Below are 21,934 nucleotides of genomic sequence, written 5' to 3'. Positions count from 1 at the left end.
TGTGTGTGTGTGTGTGTGTGTGTGTGTGTGTGTGTGTTTGTGTGTGTGTGTGTGTGTGTGAGAGAGAGAGAGAGTGAGAGAGAGAGAGAGAGAGAGAGAGAGAGAGAGAGAGAGAGAGAGAGAGAGAGAGATCTGCTCCCATCAGCTCTGATATTATTTATGAAAATAAATGCAGCAGCCTCCTGTTAAACATGCAGCTCTCATTTTTGGAGAGAAGCAGCAAAGAATGTTGCCGCCTCTGTCAAATTAAATCAAATGCTGTTGTGATGAATGGATCCAGGCTCCTATTACAGAAAAAGAGGCGGGCTTCGGTGTAATCAGTTGACTTAGCAAAGTGGCGTGTCATTACAGAGTGATTATGATTAATAAGGTGGAGGCTGCAGAAGCACAGGGTGAGAAGACAGAGATGCTTCATTGTTCTCCTGGAAGAAAGTCAGCTTTTGAGTTAAACTCTTTTTTCTGACAGTCTTCTGCATCACACTTCTTCCAAAAGCAGAAATGAGAAGTTTAAGCAGCACTTCACTCCTGATAGAGTAGCCAAACTTCTTGTTAGTGTTGTTTACCTGAACCTGACACGTTTTGTATCCCGATAAACAACAGGACGACTGTTTACAGGGGATGGATGTGTGATTCTGACTGGGTCGTGGTTCATTCGTGTCTCCAGCTGCTGCCTGATATCCAGGCTGCTTCTGCAGCAGCAGGAACTTCTGCTTTTTAACAAACTGATGATACAACAAATATCAATACCCTAATCAGAGTGGTTGTTTGGTGTTAATGAGACTCTACTTTACTAAACCAAACATTTTGTAATTAGAGTTTTATGTAAGTAAAACTTCTTAAGTATTTTTGAGACATTCTGATGAGATAGTCATGCAAATTCTAGATCAAGTTTGATGGGTTTTTAAAGCAATTAATCAATTAACTAATGACTGAACTTTTTAATGTTAACTGGCTGCTTGTTTGACTTTCTGCAATGGCACATTAATGGCAGTGCAAATGGAGGAAGAAAGAAAAAGAAAACAAAATGAAGAAAGCAAAAGAAGCAAGAGTTGAGATTATAGTCAGGGAAAAATGTGGAAACTACACTGCCCGGCCAAAAAGTCACACTAATATTTAGTTGGACCACCTTTAGCTTTGATTACGACACACATTCGCTGTGGCAGCAGCCAGATCTCAAAGTGTAGCCCCGCCCCGTGTCGAGTCTACACATTCTCCTGAGTTTTGGAAAACTCCAAATCTCGCGAGAATTTATCTTACAGCACAAGGTTAGCTGTGACATTCTTTCCATAAGCTTCTGCAATGTCGCCAGATTTGTTTCCATCCAGTGTTGGATTAATGTGTCACCAAGATCGCTGCACCAAGACTTCTCCAGCACATCCCAAATTTTCTCAATGGAGTTAAGATCTGGACTCTGGGGTGGACAATCCATGTGTGAAAATGATGTCTCATGCTCCCTGAACCACTCTTTCACTATTTGAGCCTGATGAATCCTGGCATTGTTACCTTGGAATTTGCCCGTGTCATCAGGGAAGATGGAATAATCTGGTCATTCAGTATATTCAGGAAGTCAGTTAACCTCATTCTTGGAGTACATCCTGTTGCTGAACCTAGACCTGACCAACTGAAGCAACCCCAGATCATACCACTGCCCCCACAGGCTTGTACAGTAGGCACTAGGCATGATGTGTGCATCACTTCATCTGCCTCTCTTCTTACCCTGATGCACCATCACTCTGGAGCAGGGTCCATCTGGACTCAGACCAGTTTTTAGAAAAGCGTTAGACAGTTCTAAACCCAGTTTTAGTCGTTTCTGCAATCTCCTTAGATGTTTTCTCTGCTTGATGCCAAGGATCTGACCCTTCTCACATAGACTAACATATTTTCCATGACCACCAGATGTGTCTTTCCAGATGGTTTTTTAAGAAATCTGATGCAACTCATTGCATCAGTCGGGGTTAAATAACTTGTTGCTGGCTAAATTTCCTACCTGAAATTTGATTCAGCGGTGGGAAATTGGAGCTCACGGTTTGGGAAGCAGCTGAAGACCATGGGTGTGCTGCTTCAGAAAAACTGAGAATTCTCTTCAAAGTGAAACATTTGCACCCTGTAGGGATTCAAATCCAGAAATTTTCCTCCTAACGACAAAAGAATCGCTTTCTTTCAGCCAACTCTGAGCACATTTCTTGGCCTTAAAGTCTCGTGGAAGTCTCTGTGGACTTGACGCAAAGAGAAAATGATGGACAGAGAGGAGGAAGAGTGAAAGGAGCTGTAGTTTTCATGTTGTTAGCAATTCACTCATCAAACCAACTTCCTCCCAGGCTTTTGGTCTGACTTTTGCTCAAGTGGATGGCTCAAATTGGTTAAATGTTATAAATAATCACTATCTCACCTGTTGGACCATGAAAGATTTCTGTTAGGATTCACTGGTTGAACTACCTGCTGATCAGGTCATCAATGCTCTGCAGAACCCTATTTATCAGCGACTGATTCAAACCAGGTGTGTGGAAGCAGAGAAACCTCTAAAACATGGTGGCCCTGCTCTAATCAACTTGTTTGGTCATCCTTATTTCTCTTCTGGTGAATGTAGTGTATGTTGCTGCCGCCTTATATGATTTTAATGTGTTTATGCAGAGGAATGCAGTCTTTTAGTGCGGAAGTTGAAGGGTTAAATGAAAGCATTTGAAATTCTGACTCCTTTTAATTGGTTTCTTTTTTATTAAACAGCTGCTGAAGCAAAGTGACAGAGAGAGTAGGACAACACTGCCACCTGGTGTTCAGTTAAAACCTTCCTCCCTGCATTCAAGAAAGTCAGAAATTCTCATGGTGTTGCAAACATGCTGCAGCCATAAGTGTTCTGGGTGACCTGAGAGTGTTTAGAGTGGGCTGTGATTCATTAATATAGACCTTCAACAAGGCAAAGATGGGATCAGTGTCTATAGCAGATAACTGGATCTGCACAAGTGATCTAATCCATCTAAACCAGGGGTGGGGAATTCTGGTCCCTCGAGGGCTGCTATCTGTCATGTTTTAGTTGTTTCCCTGTTTTACCATTAGGCATTTTATATGGTTAAAATCATCTAGCTTATCTGCACTTTTTAAAGCACTGCCCAGCAAACATTTGGACATTTAATGACAGTTGAACGGTCACAACTGTAAAATAATATCACAGGAATTAGGAAAAAATAACACAACATCTACTCTATTTGCCTTGCCCAGACTCAAACCTGCCTCCTCCGGGGGGAGAGTCACCAGCTCTACCAGCTGAGCTATGACAACAACTACTGAATATCAAATTTTTTTATATGGATATAGCTCTCATCATTGTGGTCCGACAGGAAGCCAATGGGCCAATGAGGTAGAGGGTAAAGTGCGGGCAAAACTAACCAATCAGAGGACAGAGAAGATCTGCCACAGGCCACGCCTCCAGAGTGCCAAAACCCCTTCACAGCCGAGCGAGCGGAGTTAGAAACCAAGCGCGCAGAGAGGCTGCCGAGCGCACAGAGAGGCTGCCGCACGCGCACGTTTTCCTCTGCCGTGTCCTCGTTGGCAACGCGCGCACGCAGGTTTGTCACTTGTGCACATCCTTGTGCACTCACAGACACAGTTTGCTCCCTCTCAGTGCACAAATGACCTCTCGCTATGTATATTTTCACTCGCGAGTCCCGTTCACACGCACGGGTTGTGGCACGGGTCTGACGCCATAGGGTTTCCATATGTTTCTCATTTAGGGAAGCAGTTTTTGGACTTTTGTTGCCTGTTATCATGCTTTTTTATAATGAGGTCTGCAGGACTCTGGATGTAGGGCAGATCTTTCAGTAACCTTGCATGGTCTTTGTTATATAAGACTAATTCACAAGAGTAATCCAGTGATTTTTTTCTGATTTAAAGGTGGTCAGAAATTTCAAAGTTGAGATGCCGTATAATTTTTAAAAAGTGCCGACGTTTTGCAGATGCTGAAAAATCCATCACTCATCAGGACTAAGCCCCGGAACTTTTTCAATCCTATACCCACCCCTGGTCTCTAGTAGGCTTATAAAAGCAGCAAACATGGCTGCTGGTATGTGTTTAGTTTGTTTGATGAGTTTTTTTTTTTATTTAGAGCAGACTGTTTGAAACCCTTGAGAGGTCAAACTCACCAGGGGTCTCATTTATTAAACATTGTGTAGAACATGGACGTCACTAGGATTGAGAGATAGGAGGGCTTAGCCCCAGGAGCTTGACCTTGAACATTTTTTGTCACACCCTGCAAAAACTTTGTCAATTAATTCATTAGCTGAAGAAAATTTAACAAAACCTATTATTTTATCACTTTCTTTTCCTTTCCTACCTTTGTGCATTTTCTCTCTTCTTTTTATAAAAAATAACACTTAATCAGTTCATTAGTGGGGTCTATGTTGAAGAAAGATTTTATATAAGTCCATTAAAAATTTGATATGTTATATTTCCAAATAAAGCTATTCATTTCAGTCTACTGCACTTAACAGGGGGAAATGTTGTAGTCATTTATTTAATTTGTTTAATTACAACTTGTTTAATTATCTATGTTACTGAAATATGACAATAAAGAACAAATGAATAATTGTCAAACTTTTATTCTGCCAAATGAGTGTGCAGTTGACAGTTTTATATGAATAACACTGCTATGATATGGAATAAAGGAGTGTGTACTTAACAATTACAAGACAAAATAACAGTATATATAAAAATATCCAGCAAGTAGTACAACTTATAATACAGAAAGTCAACTATACAGATACAACTTGACATAAGGTTGCAGGCCAGATGATAATTATAGTTTTTTTTTCTCAAGGTCTCTTACCTGTTCACTCAGAAATAGAAAACTGTTCAATTTTGCTTGGGAACTTTGTGCTCAGGTAAATGCTCATAACGGTGTGCTTGCCCCTGTTTTCGCTGTAGATCACTGACCTTGACCATGCAGATCTCCTCAGCATCAGCCACCTGGTCTCTCTCCTGTTCCTCACTTACTCTCTTAAAAAATCTTCGTATATCCATCTAGCCAACAAACTGAAAAACATTTTCAATTTCTAATGCCAGAACAAATGCTACTATGCCATTTAGTTTTCACTCACAGTAATTGAAACAGCCATTGGTGGATAAATGGTACAGAATATGGACAACTGTTAGCCTAATATAGCCTATGTTTGGTTGCTCATGATGATGGCATTTTCCATAACGTCACATTAAGCTGCCAAAATTTATGTTAAAGTTAGATGAGTACAAAATATCCTTTCTTTACCATAGGTAAACATAGCAAATATTAAGCAATTGACAACCCACATGGAAAGAAGTCATATAAACATATAGGTTTTAATATATGTTCTGATATAGCTTTTGAATATATGTGACATATATAAAACTGGCTGTTTACTATTTTATAGAAACATATATGTACCTAATATATCATATATATATTATAGAAAAATATATAATATAGAAAAACGGTCAATAATATACACATTCGGCCATATTCTGATTCAGGTTTTTAGTGTGGAGTGATTTTTGTGCCACCAACTGGAGCGTGCAGTGATCAATCTGCAAGAGCACAACCTGCTCTGCAGTCATATGCAGCCCTCTCTCTGCATGCTCAACTCCGTCTCTGCGTGCGCAGATCTCTCCCTGCTGTTGCTCAATTTGCAATTTACAAAGCAATGTAGCCTCTCCGTCAGCCAATCAGACAGCTCTCCATTGTGCAATCAAAGCATGGCCAGGAAATACTGCAAGGAAAATTGCACTTTTTTCAGATAAAGAGGACTTTATATATTTAATTAGGTTGATTAACCCTCCTCTTTTCCTGGGACATTTCCACTGTTCACTTCCTTTTACACATCAAGGGATCATTTATGTCTGACCAAACAGAGAAGAAACACTTTATATATTGAAATTGAAAGTCTTCTTTAACTGAAAAGAGTGCAATTTAAGAGTTTTAGGAATGGGCAATGTGTCTTTTCTGTAAGTCAAAGTATGGTCACCCTAATCATGACACATGAATTACAACAAAGTATTTTGCAGGCAGTGGATGGTGACTGGTAGCTAACCAGCAGCAGAAAGCAGTTCAATAAGCTGTTAAATGGGTGTTTTTCTGTAAAGCATTGTTTCCTGGACATGCTTTGATTGGATAAAATAGAGCTGTCTGTGATTGACTGTTGGAGAGGCTACTTGTTGAGGAGAGCAGGGAGAGATTTGCATGCGCAGAGTTGATCCCACAGAGAGGGCTGCAGCTCCTGCACACAAGTGCAGAGCAGGTTCTGTTTGTGCAGACTCATTACTGTACGCTCAAGTTGGTGGCACTAAATCACTCAATGAAATGGCTCATAAATCATGTCACTTCAGGGGAGTTTTCTGATCATTTTACTTGACATCAAAGCTTTTCATTATGGTTTGCGGCATGTAAACATGCTAGCGGAGTTAGCATTAGCATGTCGGTGCGGTAGCATTTTCCTCTCTCTGAAGTCTGAACTATAACCTTGAAATGTTAACGGTGTGCTGCTGTTGCTGTCTTACCCTAATGTGATGTTGAGTGACTTACATGAGCGCTGAGCAGGGATATAGGTTTTGCTGTATCGCCCCTGCCTCCTGACTTGTCAACAAAGCTGTTGGGGTTAAGGAAGTGGAGGAAGTCCTTTCTTGATACTTCCTCTGTGCAATGGTGTAGTTCTATATTCATTAATTATTATTTCTGTTTCAGACTAAAAAAAACTCCTGTACCAACACACATGTGTCGTGATTGTGTTGAGCATGTAGATGTGAACAAATAAAAAAAAGTTAACTGAAAAATATAAAATAAAATTAAAAAAAAACAAAATGATAGGGGGGCTTGTGATTATTTTGGGGGGGCTGAAGCCCCCCTAAAACGGACCTAACGACGTTGGCGGTGTAGAATCCTGACTAAAACCGTACTCAAGCTCAGCAAAAAAAATTTACTCACGCCAAGTAGGTTTGTGATCTACAAACATGGAGTATGCACAGCTGCACGCAATCTCTGTTTCATAAATCGGAAACTATCTACAAATAGTCTCAGCTGCTTTTTAGTCACATCCCGCCCTCACCACGCCCACTTACTGCCATAAATAGTCAATGCAAAGTGCCTTTTGGATCTCATGCATATACATAAGCCGGCCTGTTGCAGCGCTCCGCCAATGACAAGGGCGACCGTAGATCAATGCAGATCAAGGAAGCGCAATTTCACAAGCAGAAGTTGAGGTGGAGAAATGAAAGGAAATGCTTTTGCGAAACAAATAAGAGAAAATCTGTGGTGGAAATAAAAAAATGATCCAAACAGGAGTTGATCCCCAGACTCCCAAGTGAAAGTCACACACACTAACCAGTCAGCCAAACAGGAATCTCCACTAACTAGCCAGGGCAGATGATCAATCTTGTCAGAGTGACAGGACACACAAACGCATGACATTCTGCCTCAATCAATCAATCTGCCTAGGATCAACTCCTGTTTGGATCATTTTTTTATTTCCGCCACAGATCTATCTGAAGAACTCACCATTAAGCACCTCGTGATTTTTATCTTGAGAGGCGCTATAGAAATGATATTTTCTTCTTCTTCTTGACGGCTTCAGCAACGCTGTGCTGCTCCGTGGATTTTCTCTTATTTGTTTTGCAAAAGCACTTCCTTTCATTTCTCCACCTCAACTTCTGCTTGTGAAATTGCGCCTCCTTGATCTACGGTCGCCCTTGTCATTGGCGGAGCGCTGCAACAGGCCGGCTTATGTATATGCATGAGATCCAAAAGGCACATTGCATTGACTATTTATGGCAGTAAGTGGGCGTGGTGAGGGCGGGATGTGACTAAGGCCTTGTCCACACGTAGCCGGGGATCTGCCAAAACTAGATATTTTTCTACGTTTTGGCCTGTCATCCACACGAAAACGGAGTTTTGTCACACGAAAACGGATCTTTTTTAAAACTCCGGCCAAGTGAAGATCTGCGTTTTCTCTGTTTTGGGTGTCTGCATGTGGACAGACAAAAACGGAGTTTTAAGGTCCGCAACGTCACTTTCCGCGACAAAAAAAATGCTGGCATCACGTGTGTGACCTGTGTTTACACTAGCAGACAGCATGGATGCCCTCAGAGCTGCGCTCGCTATGTCAATTGTCCAAGCGCTTTTTGCTTGTTTGTTTTTGCAAGCGGAATTACTGCTCCTTGCGGAAGACCACAGACGAAGGACGAGGTTAAGAACGGGGGAAGTACTGCCGCCTACAGGTCTGGCATGTCCTTAACAACGTATTTATCCGGGTACGTGTGGACAGAGTTTTGTTTAAACGAGGTGATGTGGATGCAAGTTTTTGGAGGGGCGGATATTTGTTTTTAAAAAAAAACCCGGCTACGTGTGGACTAGGCCTAAAAAGCAGCTGAGACTATTTGTAGATAGTTTCCGATTTATGAAGCAGAGATTGCGTGCAGCTGTGCGTACTCCATGTTTGATAGATCACAAACCTACTTGGCGTAAGTACTTTTTTTTTTTTTTTGCTGAGCTTGAGTACGGTTTTAGTAAGGATTCTATGCAATGTTTGATAAATGAGACCCCTGGTTCTCAAAGGCCACCATTCTTCATGTTTCAGAGGTTTCTCTGCTTCAGCACACCTGGTTTTCATTAGCAGTTGATTAGCAAGCTTCTGGAGAGTTTTGTGACCTGAATGGTAGCCCTCGAGGACCAAGTTTAGACACCACTGGGTCAGACAGATATTTTAATTCCTGTATTGACTGAAGGCAATTGGGGGAAATCTTAAAACCAAACTGTGGAGGTGTTTGAATAAAACACATTGTTTTTAGAATATTATTGCCTTACAATATATTTAAACTTTTGTTGTAAAATGCAAAAAAGAACATTTCCATTGTTTTTACTTTCTTAGTGTGTAATTTAATTATTCAATTATAATTCTCATTATCGTGGTTTTTTTCTTGCTTCAGAGACAAAAGTCAGTAATTGTGTCTGACTGAAGCGTGGTATAGTCTTGATGCAAAAGCAATCACGACAAATAAAACAAGAACTCACCAGAGTCTTTGTTCGTTGTGGAGGTTTTATTGTGGCAGGACCACCTCTAACTCACCAGAGGTAGCTCACTTTCTTGCATCATACAGAAACAAAAGAAACTGATTTAATTCAGTTTTTTCTTGTTTTGTTTTTTTATTATTTCAAATCCTTGTTGCTTCTTTCAATTTTTTACATCACCATCCATGAAATCTTACAGGTTTATCATAACAAGCAAGCATCCCAGAAACCCCACAGCCAGCGAGACAAACACCACCACACTGGTTCACTTTCACAGGGGGGGGGGGGGGTGATAAAGCTTACAGAGGCAAGGGGGGTGGGGGTTTTAACAGCATCAACAACCTCAGAGCAGGAGGAAGAACCTGCCAGTCTGCAAGTTGTTTACATACATGTCACTCTTACATCAATATTAGCATATTATGGTGTAGAAAAAGCATTCAAGCTGACAAGAGCGGTGTGTGTATGTGTGTGTGTGTACTCGGAAGTAACAGGACGCAGGTTTGGTTCTGATGTTCCACAAGGATGCTGCTGCAGAGACACAATAATTAGAAAAAGATGTCCAAAATATTTCTGCAACAACAGCACCGAGTCTGGGCGGCGGTTGCCGGTGGCAACTTGGGTTCCAACAAGCGTTGGCATGACAAAGAAAAACAAAAAAAAAGAAAAGAAAGCAAAATGCTGCTAGAGTGGAGATGTTGGTCACCATGGCAACAGTCAGAAACAAGGAAAGAAGCATTAAGGGGTGGGAGAGAAGGGGTTGCTGCCAAACATTGTTAGCCACGGTGGAACCCGACCCCCTAACACCCCCCTCAGTTACAACTGTAAAACAGTTCAGGGAGCTTAGAGATTATCTGATGCTAAAGTGATTATACCACTCTCTCCCTTCTAACAGCCCTATCCCAGAGCGAGCTTGTGTGTGTGTGTGTGTGTGTGTGTGGGGGGGGGGGGGGGGGGGGGGGGGGGCGAAGCACCAAAATACTGGTTTTGCTTCACGTCTGCGTGCACATTTGTGAAAGATTCCAACTTTAGATGCACACAAAAGCAAAACGGCAACTTTGGTGTTCGAAGAGAAGCTGAAGTGAATTTAAAGCTAGCTGTGATAAAGTATGGCTGCAGGAGGAAGCTGTTGCATCTTGTTGAGGAAAAATATAAAGTTAACATAAGTGGGAACCCAGCAAATCTGTTTAATGAGAAGTAAATTTAAGAAGACTCTTGAACAGCGGTTGAGCTGCGGCTCCATCTCTCTCACATCAACACTGCACACAGAATACACCAGCTCTGGTCTACTTCCAAGCAGAAATCAATAGTGCTCAGCCTTTAGGCACCTAGTTACAGAATAACACTAGAAAGCAATCTGACAACAAGGATAAAAACTCTAAAAGTACATTTCAAGATATCAAGCTGCTTATTAATTTTTTTTTTATCCGTCTGTACGGGAGGCTCCGTCGCCTCGTTGAAAGCAGAAACATCTGGCACCTTTGAATCGGTTATTCCTGGCTATTTTACATCTTTTATCTTACATCCTTCACTCACCTCCAAAAGAACAGAAAGAGATTCAGACTATCGGTACAGCTTCTGTGGCTTCAGGCACATAACAAACAGAGATGGTCATTTTAACATTCTGTGCGCTAATGGATGGATTTGAAGAAATGTGGACCTTTGTGAAACAGGAGTGTGTTAAACGAGCAGCTGGGATATGATTGGTACCTTCCCTGCTCTAGAAATGAAAAAATGAGACAATAAGGCAACAAAATTAAGACTTTGACCGTCATGAACGATCACAAACTTCCACAGTTAATGCTGCTACTTAATTATGACGTAAAACAGACAAAAAAAACTGTGTGTGTGTGTGTGTGTGTGTGTGTGTGTGTGTGTGTGTGTGTGTGTGTGTGTGTGTGTGTGTGTGTGTGTGTGTGCCGAAGACCCCTACCTGCCCTCCAACTGACCCTCAACTTTCACACCTGTTAAACATTTAAATAAAAAACTCACTTAAGGCAGCCCTCGGAGTTCAAATATTCAATTAAAAAAGTGAATAAAATGCAACGTAGAACAAACAGCAGGACGTTTGCAGCTATGGAGATTCTCCACTCGACTGCAAAACTCTTAAAAAGCAACTTTACTTCTGATTTATTCAACATAAAAAACAAAAAGCACATCAGGAGCCAGTTTGTACCTTTTTCTCCATTTCAGCTACAAACTAAATGAAAGCAATCGTCAGTCAATATCCTCCATAAACTACTTTAACTAAGATTAGTTTCGCCAGAACCTTGAAGAACATCAGCAAAGAAAAATCAAATGGCAAAAACAGTATTAAAAAATCTAAATAATGTAGTCAAAGTGCTCAACTAAGCAGTGTTTTTTTCTCTTTTTTCCCATCATGAGGCAGACTTTTTTCTCGTTTTTTCTTCTGTGTCCAATAAGGGGTGGGGGGGGGTGAGGGGGGACACACTCTAACCCAGGCTGGTGATGTTGGCCCGGCCGCCCGGAGGCGCCACGATGCGCTGGGTGTTCCTGCGAGGAACGTTGTCGTCAACCTGAGCTCCTGTGAGACCAAAAGGAAACAAGAGGTGACTTTAAACACTGCTGCTCACTCTGGGCTCTCCTTTAAGCTACTTTTGACCCTTTAAATCTGACTTCATGTCTCATGTTTCCAACTACTGCAGTAAAATCATTTACAAGCTGTTTTACATCCTAACTAACAGGCCACTAAATAAAAAAAGATGTTTTATTACAGACAAATGATGAACTCTGGTTGTAAAACAGATTGTTCCTGAAAAATGCTTTATAGAAGAAACTAAATAAAATGAGTCCAAATCAGGGAAACGTCTCATGTAAAACATCATTTTTAGATGTTTTTCTATAAAAATTTTGACACGAAGCATTTGTTTTCCTGAACTGAGCTAAAACATAATTAGATCTGAATCACGTTAAACTGACATAGATGTTTCAGCATCTAAACTGAAGCCCTTCTTGTTTCTCTTTAATCACCAAAATGTCTTAAATGTGTCTCACTTTGTTTGAAATTCCTTACAATTTTATTCAAAAGTGTTTCCTGCTGAAAATATCAGATTTTCTTTCTCCAGTCAGTCAAACCTTAGCTTCACGGCTCTCCAACTCCTCCCAGATTCGTCTCTTACTTTCTGACTCACGGAGGCTAAACTGGAAAAGTTTCCTGGCAGATTCCAGACACCAGTAATGACTCTGGAAACTGACTAGAAGCCCAAAGTAACTGGCTTTCTATGTAATATAAATATATTGTCTTTAAAAAGCAGAAATGTCTTTGCTTTGATATAACGTTCATTCATTTATGAATGTTCTCCATGTTTTGTACAAAAATCCTAATTTGATTAACTTCTAACTAGAACTGCCAGATGAGTGACTACATCATGAGGGACAGAAACCACTTTAGTTTCTCCTGACAACAGGGAGAAGGTAAACAAACACTGATATTGATTATGGATAACAGAAGTATGGTTCTGGGGCTGACCGGACAGACTGAACCCAGACTGGTGCAGGTTGCGGACAGGCTGGTTGGGTTGTTTGGCAGGAGACGTCTTGGCGGAGGAGACAGGAGTCATGACTTTAGGAGTGATGGATACCTCACAGACCGGGCCGTCGTACAGACCCCTGGGCACGCCCCTTAGCTCAGCCATCTGCATCATGGGACATAAAACACACGGTAAAAATCTTTGCATCCTTTTTGTTTCCTTATTCCAGCAGAAATAGCCTAATATTTACATCAGCAGTGCTCACTGGAAGTGTTACTGCTAGCCGATGCAAATAACTATGATATATATATATATATATACTAAATTAGTTCATTAGGCAGGTTTCTGACAAAGGTTTAAATGTAATTTTTGTAAAGCAACAGCTAACAGAAGGACATCTGACATGACTAGCATAACAGGCTATTAGTGCTGCTAATGTCTCAGTAAAGAACGTTGCTACTTTCTATCCTAAAAGTGACTAGAAGTCAGTAAATGACACCATAAACTAATTTGCATTATTCGTTGTGTATCTAATGGTAATGGATGCTGTAGTATACAATAATGGAATAATGTCATAGGAGACACAAAACGTGAGTACAAATTGCTAAGTAAGTTAAGAACTACAAAAGGAAATGTTTCTCCTAATTTTTTTTTCCTTCGTTTATTTTGTGTGTCACAATTTTAATTAAACTTTATCAGGACTTGGGACCTGCAAACCCGACTCGAAAAGACATTGGCATACAGGTGAAACTCAAAAAATTAGAATATGGTGCAAAAGTTCTTTTATGTCAATAATCCAACTTAAAAAGTGAAATTAACATATCACTCATTCTATGCAAATCCTGATATTCCAAGTCTTTATTTGTTATAATTGTGGTGATCATGGCTTACAGCTGGTGAAAACCCCACATTCTGAATATTAGACAATTACAATATTGTGAAAAAGTTCAGTAGACTCAAAGTGTCACACTCTAATCAACTAATGAATCCAGAACACATTAAAGGGTTCCTGAGCCTTTAGATGGTTTCTCAGTCTAAGGTGAATTACTGAAATAAATGGACTTTTCCACCATTTAGAGTTTCACGTGTGATTTACACAGGTCAAATAAACTCAGTGAGTGTTGCAACAAAGCTGCTAAGCTAGAAACCCTGAATATTTTTGCCAGAAAAACCACGAGTGGAGTTGTTCTAGGGTGACAGTAATCCACTTTGTATTAGCTGTGTTCAGACCAGCTGTTAGCTGAAAACCAATCCTAACCTAAAACAGGTGGGATTTCAACTGTCACTTTAAGTTTTATACAGCCTGTTAGAAGCTGTTTTGTGAGACGATTTAAAGTCAAACCAATTTTAAAATGTAAGTTGTGGCGTTTTTAAGTCTAAAAGTCCAACCGCCTGAATCCAGTTTAACACACTTTGACATTCAGCAGTAGCAATCTGAAGAGAGAGCATCAAAGCAGAGGAAACTAGTTACTGCACCCTGCTGCGAGCTTTTATCCTCTTGTAGACGTAGTCAGGGAAAGGTTTGCGGGCCACAAACCGACCCGAACCCTCGGTGACGTGGAGGTTTCCTTCCTCCAAGACGATCTTCCCCTGGCTGATGACCACCAGGGGACCGCCGCGCACCTCCAAGCCCTCAAAGATGTTGTACTCCACAGTCTGAGGGCAGAACAAGAGCGGTGATGTTACAGTGCTGCCCTAACCAAACCAACACCAGTGTAAAAATGGTTTTTCAATGCTGATTTTTAGAATTAAAGTTCCTGTCTGGCAGACGTACTCCTGTGATGTTTTATTACTGCCTCCTCAGAGTCAGCATGCTCGAAACCATAACAGATCAGAACAGAAACAACTTCAAAGCAGAGATCTGGTGATTCACATCCTCCAGACAGATTTTCCTCTATCATCAGGATGATGTAAGGCCATGCACATTCTCCACCCCCCCCACCCCCCAAATAAGATTTATGAATCTCTCCCTCATGCATTATCTGCCAAACAGCAGTGGAACATTGTTGGACTGAAACATGTAGAAAAAGCAGCAGAAACAAGTGTAAAAATTGTACAGAGCTGATGTATTTTACAGTGTTCCCTTTGGCCAAATGCTAACAGATGAAGAGGATGAAGAAGATTAGTCTTCAGAGGGGTTTGGGTGTTTTTGGAGGCCTTATAATTGCTCTTTCTAAAAGCTACTGGAGTTAAAGCTGAGGTCATGGCAATCTGGCAAACTCCACAGCCCAACATGAGATCACCAGCAGACAAGGCTATCCCATAACTCTCTCCCTCTCTCCCTCTCTCACTCACACACACACACACACACACACACACACACACACACACACACACACACACACACACACACACACACACACACACACACACACTGGCAGCGAGCAATTTCCTCCATGAAATGAGAAGAAACCAAAGAACAGGACTAAGTGAACACATTCCCAGAGCGAACACAGACACAGCGATTGGTCTGCTAACAATCAGACAATGATGTGTTTGAGCTCTGGCAGATTTTATGAATGACATCACTCCCTGGATGCTGTGTGAGACCAACGCCCTGTGCAAGAGTCTCCTCTAAGCCTAACACTCGAGTCACAGGAGGCTGTACCGAGTTGTGGCTCTTGGCGGAGATGATCTTGGTGACGTCTGGGTCCCACAGCACCAGATCTGCATCGGACCCCACGGCGATGCGCCCCTTGCGGGGGTACAGGTTGAAGATCTTGGCGGCGTTGGTGCTGGTCACAGCCACAAACTGGTTTTCATCCATCTTACCCGTCACCTGGAGTAAATCAGAACTGTGTGTTGGGATCGCTGACCTTGAATCAGATAATTGGACTTATCTTACGGTCTGTGTGAACATGTACCACAGACTTGTCCCAGATGATGGACATCCTCTCCTCGGTGCCGTTGACCCCCTCAGGGATCAAGGTGAAGTCGTCTTTCCCCACGGCGCGCTGAGCTGTGTTAAAGGGACAGTGTGCACTTCCTGTCACCTGCAGGTCACCACTGTAAAGATGGTGGAGAGGACTTTGTTTTGAGTGTTTTCTCTCAGACAAAGTTTTCCTAACATGAGGGTTTGGATCAAAGCTTTACCAGGACAGCAGCGAGTTGAGATAGTCCGGTGTGGTCGGGTCAGGGCTGAGGGGAGGGGAGGTGACATAGGCTGCAGCCTTGGCCCAGTTCTTGCTCCAGTAGTGGGACCCGTCTGTTCCCAGGCTAGCAGTGGTGGGCTCTCCGTAGACCACGGTACCTGAAAGTCCAACAGAACATTAGATACTATAAAATATTAAGATTTGAAATGTTCAGAGGAACAAATAATAGGACTAAGTAAAGACACCTGTAAATGTCTTTCTGCAACAAAAAAATGCAGATGCACAGGTTTTCTCAGGGCATTCCAGCTGTCTCCCACTCATTAGTGGTTTTCCACTTATCCACAGATAGGGTGTGGAGGTTACAGGTTCAGGTGGGGAGGACAGATATCGTTCTCCTCAGTGACCCTCTCCACCTCCAGTAGAAAATAACCAGAAAACCTCCAGAGGGAGGCAACCAGGAGGCTCAAACCGCCTCCATTAGCTCCTTTTGATGAGGAGGAGCCGCCTTTCAGTCGGGATCTAACTCTTACAACCATCGTTGAAGGTTGGAACCCAGGCAAACATGTGACAACCTTCTACGGCTCAAAATCCACAAACTAGAAATGTAGACTCATGAAAACGTGCACCTTCTAGTCGACATTTGCCAACGCTTTCAGCTCCTTGTTCAACTGATTGTTTTTCAAAGTATCAGTTTTGGCTCCTCACCCTTCTTCCTCGCCTGGGCGATGACATCAGCAGCACTCTTACTCATCACCTTGGTGACGTAGAGCGGGCAGTTCGTCTGATTGGCCACAGTCACGGCACGGTTAACAGCCTCCGCCTCCACCTGCAGGACAATAAAGGTTTATTTGAAGATGTGGCAATGGAACTGATGAAGTCACCTTTATTCTTCCATAGAAAATGCCCCCCCCCCCCCCCACACACACACACTCACTGCACATAACTGCCAGCAATTAGCTTAGCAAAACCAACACCAGCACAAACTAAAACAAAAGTTTTTGCACAAATCAGCGCTGCAAGTAAAATATGTAGAGATAGGGTTTTCCCTCCTTAGCTACAACAGATACAGAATTTTATAAGAAATATTTAGTTCTGAGTGGAAAAGGCTTTTTAGTTCCTTCATCTTTGGCTCAGACCCATCTTCTGAAGCTTGTTCCCAGATGGTTCTCTTCCCCTTTTGAACAAATTGTAATGAAATAACATCATTAATTACAATCACGGTTTTAATGACTGGAACATTAACACAACTTTCTGTTTCCTCCCTCTGGACTCTGAGTAAGATTGTATTCTTATAACAGATGCCCGGATGCAAAATCACATTAGTTTAGTAAATGTAAATATTTTCCATGGAGACGCGAAAACAGCAGCGGCTTCCCAGCAAGCCAGCACTAAATCTTGACTGCTAAGGTAAAGCTCGAGTGAAACTTTTTAGTTCTTATGAGAACTACTGAGCTCAAGAGTAAAAGCTCAAAAAGAGCTGCTTCCCTTCAGTACAGGCTGTTCAAACCAGCAGATGCAGAACCAGAGCAAAGAGCATCATGACAGGCCTCCTCACCTCATAGGTGACTGAGCAGCCTCTGACACAAGGAACAGCTTCATCCTTTGAAAAATGCACTGTTTACATAATTTCAGGTGACTTTAGGTTGTTTTGTTATTTTTAAACAGGCCAGCGTTGCTCATCCAAGCTGCTGAATGTCCCAAAGTCATAAATCTTAATCTGAAAATCTTCCATTTACAAAAAAGTCAAACACCATGGCTGCAGTTGTTTCTAACAGAGCAAATTCAAACACATCATGTAGAAATGATTCCTAAAATCAGATCTGCCTCACCTCCTCAGGACGGCTCAACACGTGGCCTTCAGGCCCCGTGATCCCCTGCTCCAGAATCCTGCGCTGCTCCTAAACACACACACACACACACACACACACACACACACACACACACACACACACACACACACACAGAGGAAACTTTGAGTCATGTTCAGGTTCCACAAAACATGAATCTCATCTGTTCATAATGAAGAAAATGAAAATGATGCATGGAAGCTTCTTGTGTCCCTGCCAATATTTTGTTTTACCTCATGTTGTTGTTAAAAGGAAAAGCAGCAGAGCTTCATCTGATTCCCTGTGTCCTACCTCAGCTACGATGTCTCCGTTCTCAGCGTGAACCTGAGCGACGGCTCCCAGATCTCGGATCACGCTGAACACCTCGTAAACCTGCATCAAAAACAGAAACAGATCAGATTCAGCTCTTCACAGCAAATTCTCTTTTCATCATGTTTTTTTATTTTCTTCTGAAAGCTTTGATAAAAACTAACACGTGTTTTTTCCTTGACTTTACAAGTCTGTGACGTATATTAATATATTTTCTGAAGCATAGACTTTATTTCACAGTCACGTTGAGCAGAAATCAGTAAAAGTTTGACTTTCTCTAAGGCAGAAAAAGTTATTATTTCATTAGATAATTAACTGCTTTTTGCCAACAAATACTTTATTTTGCAGTAATAGTTTTTTGATATTTTTGTTTCTAACATGCTCCAACACACAGGTGATCCCTGGGCCACAGCTGGGCTGGGATCTTGATCACTACTGGTTACATCTTGACCAGCGGGGTGGGGCTGAGACTGCTAAAGCGCTCACATGAATGGGAGTTAAAAAGAACCAAAGAACAAATCTTTTACATTGCATTCTCATATCAAAGCTCTACCAGATGCTGGCATTAAGAAAACAAAAGTTTTATTGACAACTGCCCAGTTGAATTTTCCTGTCACAAGAGATTAAGACGTCACTTAAAAGCAAACACATCGTTTATGGCCGTTACTCACCACCCCAGATACTGTGGAGGCCTCCACCAGCAACGTGTGGAAGAAAGGTAGATAAACAACAGCTAACGTGTCATAATGAAGTCACAAGCTGCAGACTAATTAGAAGAGAGGAGGATGTCCGTCTGACAAACCCTAATGTTCTTCTGTGGTACGTTAAACATTACCTACATGGTGTGGGAGGACTTGCTATAGTTGCACCTTTTGCACATTTATTAAGTATGCAGTGCCATAGAGCTGGTGCCATTAATCCAGATTTAACAGTTTAATCGATTAACCTCACTAGATGTTTTTCTGACAAACTGACTGTAGAACAATTCTGGATTTGAGAACCAAGTCCAAAAAGTTCTGACCTACAAAGTCCATAAATACCGATTTATCTCAGAGTGATGATTCACGTCCTGTTGTGGTGGATCCACATTCACAGATAGCTGTTGTTTTTTCCTCACTCTGATACATGACAACTATAACAACTATATGAACTAATCAAAGCAATGTTGTAAAAAAAGGCTTCAGTAAGATTCAGTCAAGTGAAACTCTTTGCTGATGAAAACAATCAGCCTGCAAAACAACATCTGAACAGGAAGCAGCAGAATAATAATATTATTATTATTATTATTATTATTATTATTATTATTATTATTATTATTATTATTGTCCCAAGACGAATGCAAAAGTTATTATTATTTTGCATTGCAAGTGATGTAATCATGATTTATGGTTAATTTTATTTTTCCAGTGAATCATTCTTCAATAAGATCAAATGTGCTCTAGTGGTTGAGCTGTCAATCAAAGTGTTTAAAGTGTCCCAAAAGCTTTTTTATGACAAATTAAACAAAAAAAATGAAAACACAGTGTAACAGGAAGTTGTACCTGAGCATCAGAGAGCTGGAAAACATCCTTATAGGCCAAATAGACAAGGAAAGAGTTCACACCTGCAGGAAAATATTAACAACATTAGAATTAATAATACCACCAAACAATAAGGTCTCTTTAAGAATGTGTGATAAATAGTTTATGTTAATATTTTATCTAAAACCATGTAAACCATTAAGTGTTTGTTATGCATTTATTAAGGTTTAGGAGACAAAAGTGACCTGTTTCATGCTAAATCTGTCCACTGTATTGTTGCTACTTGAAAGCACAAAGAACATTTGTAAACATGTGTTTTATAGTAATATTTTATCCCAGCATTATAAATAACCATGACTATCAAAGGAAGACTTTATGTAAAACATGGAACTCTTTATTGTGCTTAGTAAACATTTAAAAATGCCAAAAGTCTTTATAGGAAAAATTATCCACATAGATTTAGTTATTCCTGTTTGTGTTTTTTTTAAATGCTAACTAAAAGTTTATACTGTTATTAATAAGGCTAAGTCCTGCTGTTAAATATGTGGTAACACTTGACAATAAGGGTCCCTTTATGTGTGTTATGTGCATTATTAATCATTAATAAACAAAGGGTCCCTTTATTAATGTCACCATTATTGTTAACTATTACGAGTCCTTAAGGTTTGGACAGAGGTCCAGGGGAGGAGAGAGTGTCTGCTTAGTAATGCATTACTTAATTTGGTAAAGCAGTTGTTAATACTTTAAATATTTAATTATTTAACTTATATTTATGAGGATATAAACCGCTTGAGATGTGGCATCAAATTCATTTTCGAGCAGGTCCTCAGATCATACAACAAAATAGCAGATAAGACAGTAGAGTAATTTGCATAGACACAACACAATCACAAATTCAAACAAAAACAAAGGGGGATGAAAAAAATCCCGTTAATTAATGCTTAATAATACACTTAGTAATGTTAATAAAGGGAGCCTTGTTGTAAAGGGTTACCAAAATGTTTTTTGACCATAAATAAATGGTGACATGCTGTAATTTTACAATAAGGTTCTCTTTATTAGTCATGGGTATTTCTAAAGCAGTGATTAATATATTATATGTTATTATGTTTACAAATGCTCATTGCTCTAACAAGGTAGTAACTTTGTGTCAAATGTTTAATATTTGTAATATACTTTTATCCCAGAATTACCAAAACATGTAATGATTTAAATAAACCACGTTTATGTGCAGTTAGACATGGAGCTCATTGAGCTGCAGTAAAATACTACAAAATGGGTCTCCCTGGGCTGCCACCTGACCATGGTGGAGGGGTTTGAGTGTCCCAATGATCCTAGAAGCTAAGCTGTCTGAGGCTTTAGAACTCTGGTAGGGTCACCCATGGCAAACAGGTCCTAGGAGAGGGATCAGACAAAGTGCAGCCCACAGACCTCTCACAATGAATAATACAAATGAAAACAGTGTTCCCTCACCCAGATGTGGGTCACCGGGGCCCCCCTCTGAAGCCAGGCCTGGAGGTGGGGCATGTTGGCGAGCGCCTAGTGGCCGGGCTTTCACCCATGGAGCTCAGCCAGGCACAGCCCGAAGAGGAAATGTGGGTCCCTCTTCCCACGAGCTCAATACCTGTGAGAGGGGCCAAAGGGGTCGGGTGCATTGTGAGATGGGTTGTAGCCAAAGGTCTGATCCTCGGCTACAGAAGTTGGCTCTTGGTACATGGAATGTCACCTCTCTGGTTGGGAAAGAGCCTGAGTTGGTGTGTGAGGTTGAGAGGTTCTGACTAGATATCATCGGACTCACCTCAACACATGGCTCTGGCTCCGAAAGCAGTTTCCTCAAGAGGGGTTGGACTTTCTACAAATGGAGTTGCTCCCACTGAGAGGCACTGAGCAGGGGTGGGCATACTTGTTGTCCCCTGCCTTGTTGCCTGTACGTTGGAGTTTACCCCGGATGAATGACAAGGTAGCCTCCCTCCGCCTACGTGTGGGAGGACGGTCCTGACTGCTTGTTTTTGCTTATGCGCCAAACTGCAGATCAGACTGCCCACCCTTTTTGGTGTTCCTGGGGGGAGTGCTGGAGAGGGCTCCTCCCGGTGACTCCTCCTTTCACCTGGGAGACTTCAATGCTTATGTGGGCAACAACAGTGAGACCTCAGGGGTGTGGTTGGGAGGAATGCCCCTCCTGACCTCAATCCGCCTTTTTAAATAGGGGGACATCATGGTGTGTTCCAACTACAGGGGGATCACACTCCTGGGCCTCCCTGGTAAAGTCTATTCAGGGCTCCTGAAGAGGAGGGTCCATGGAATTGTTAAACCTTGGATTAGTGCGTAGGGGTTTGCCCAACCAATCTATATGTGTTTCGTGGTTTTGGAGAAGGCATTCGACTGCGTCCCTTGGAGGGGCCCTTTTTGGGGTACTGCGGGAGTATGTGAGACCAGCCGACCCTTTGATATGGGCTGTTAGGTCCCTGTATGGCTGGTGTCAGAGCTTGGTCCATATTACCGGCAGTAAGTCGAGCTCGTTCCCAGTGAGAGTTGGACTCCGCCAAGGCTGCCATCATCGACTCTGTTCATAACTTTTATGGACAGGACTTCTAGGTACAGCCAAGGTGTTGAGGGAATCAGTTTTGGTGGCCTGAGGGTCTGCCTCTGCTTT

General features: G+C 41.6%; 1 protein-coding gene across 2 annotated transcripts in view; it reads right to left on the bottom strand.

Annotated features, from left to right (window-relative positions):
- Nucleotides 1-11,292: 11,292 nt before the first annotated feature.
- dpysl2b (dihydropyrimidinase like 2b) overlaps nt 11,293-21,934 on the bottom strand; it is a 28,274-nt gene continuing 17,632 nt past the window's right edge. For both annotated transcript variants that reach the window (XM_015975841.3, XM_015975847.3), the window contains exons 5-14: nt 19,303-19,364; nt 17,744-17,824; nt 17,435-17,503; nt 16,311-16,431; nt 15,607-15,763; nt 15,378-15,519; nt 15,122-15,292; nt 13,990-14,169; nt 12,513-12,678; nt 11,293-11,567 (exon numbers count right to left, since the gene is read on the bottom strand). In XM_015975841.3, coding sequence (XP_015831327.1) covers nt 11,476-11,567; nt 12,513-12,678; nt 13,990-14,169; nt 15,122-15,292; nt 15,378-15,519; nt 15,607-15,763; nt 16,311-16,431; nt 17,435-17,503; nt 17,744-17,824; nt 19,303-19,364 — 1,241 coding nt within the window. In that variant the 3' untranslated portion in view covers nt 11,293-11,475. The remainder of the gene's footprint in view (nt 11,568-12,512; nt 12,679-13,989; nt 14,170-15,121; nt 15,293-15,377; nt 15,520-15,606; nt 15,764-16,310; nt 16,432-17,434; nt 17,504-17,743; nt 17,825-19,302; nt 19,365-21,934) is intronic.

The sequence above is a fragment of the Nothobranchius furzeri genome, chromosome 6 (assembly GCF_043380555.1).
Source record: "Nothobranchius furzeri strain GRZ-AD chromosome 6, NfurGRZ-RIMD1, whole genome shotgun sequence".
NCBI classification, from domain to species: domain Eukaryota; kingdom Metazoa; phylum Chordata; class Actinopteri; order Cyprinodontiformes; family Nothobranchiidae; genus Nothobranchius; species Nothobranchius furzeri.
The sequence above is the reverse complement of the archived record's forward strand: the minus strand, read 5'-3'. Positions and strand labels throughout refer to the sequence as shown.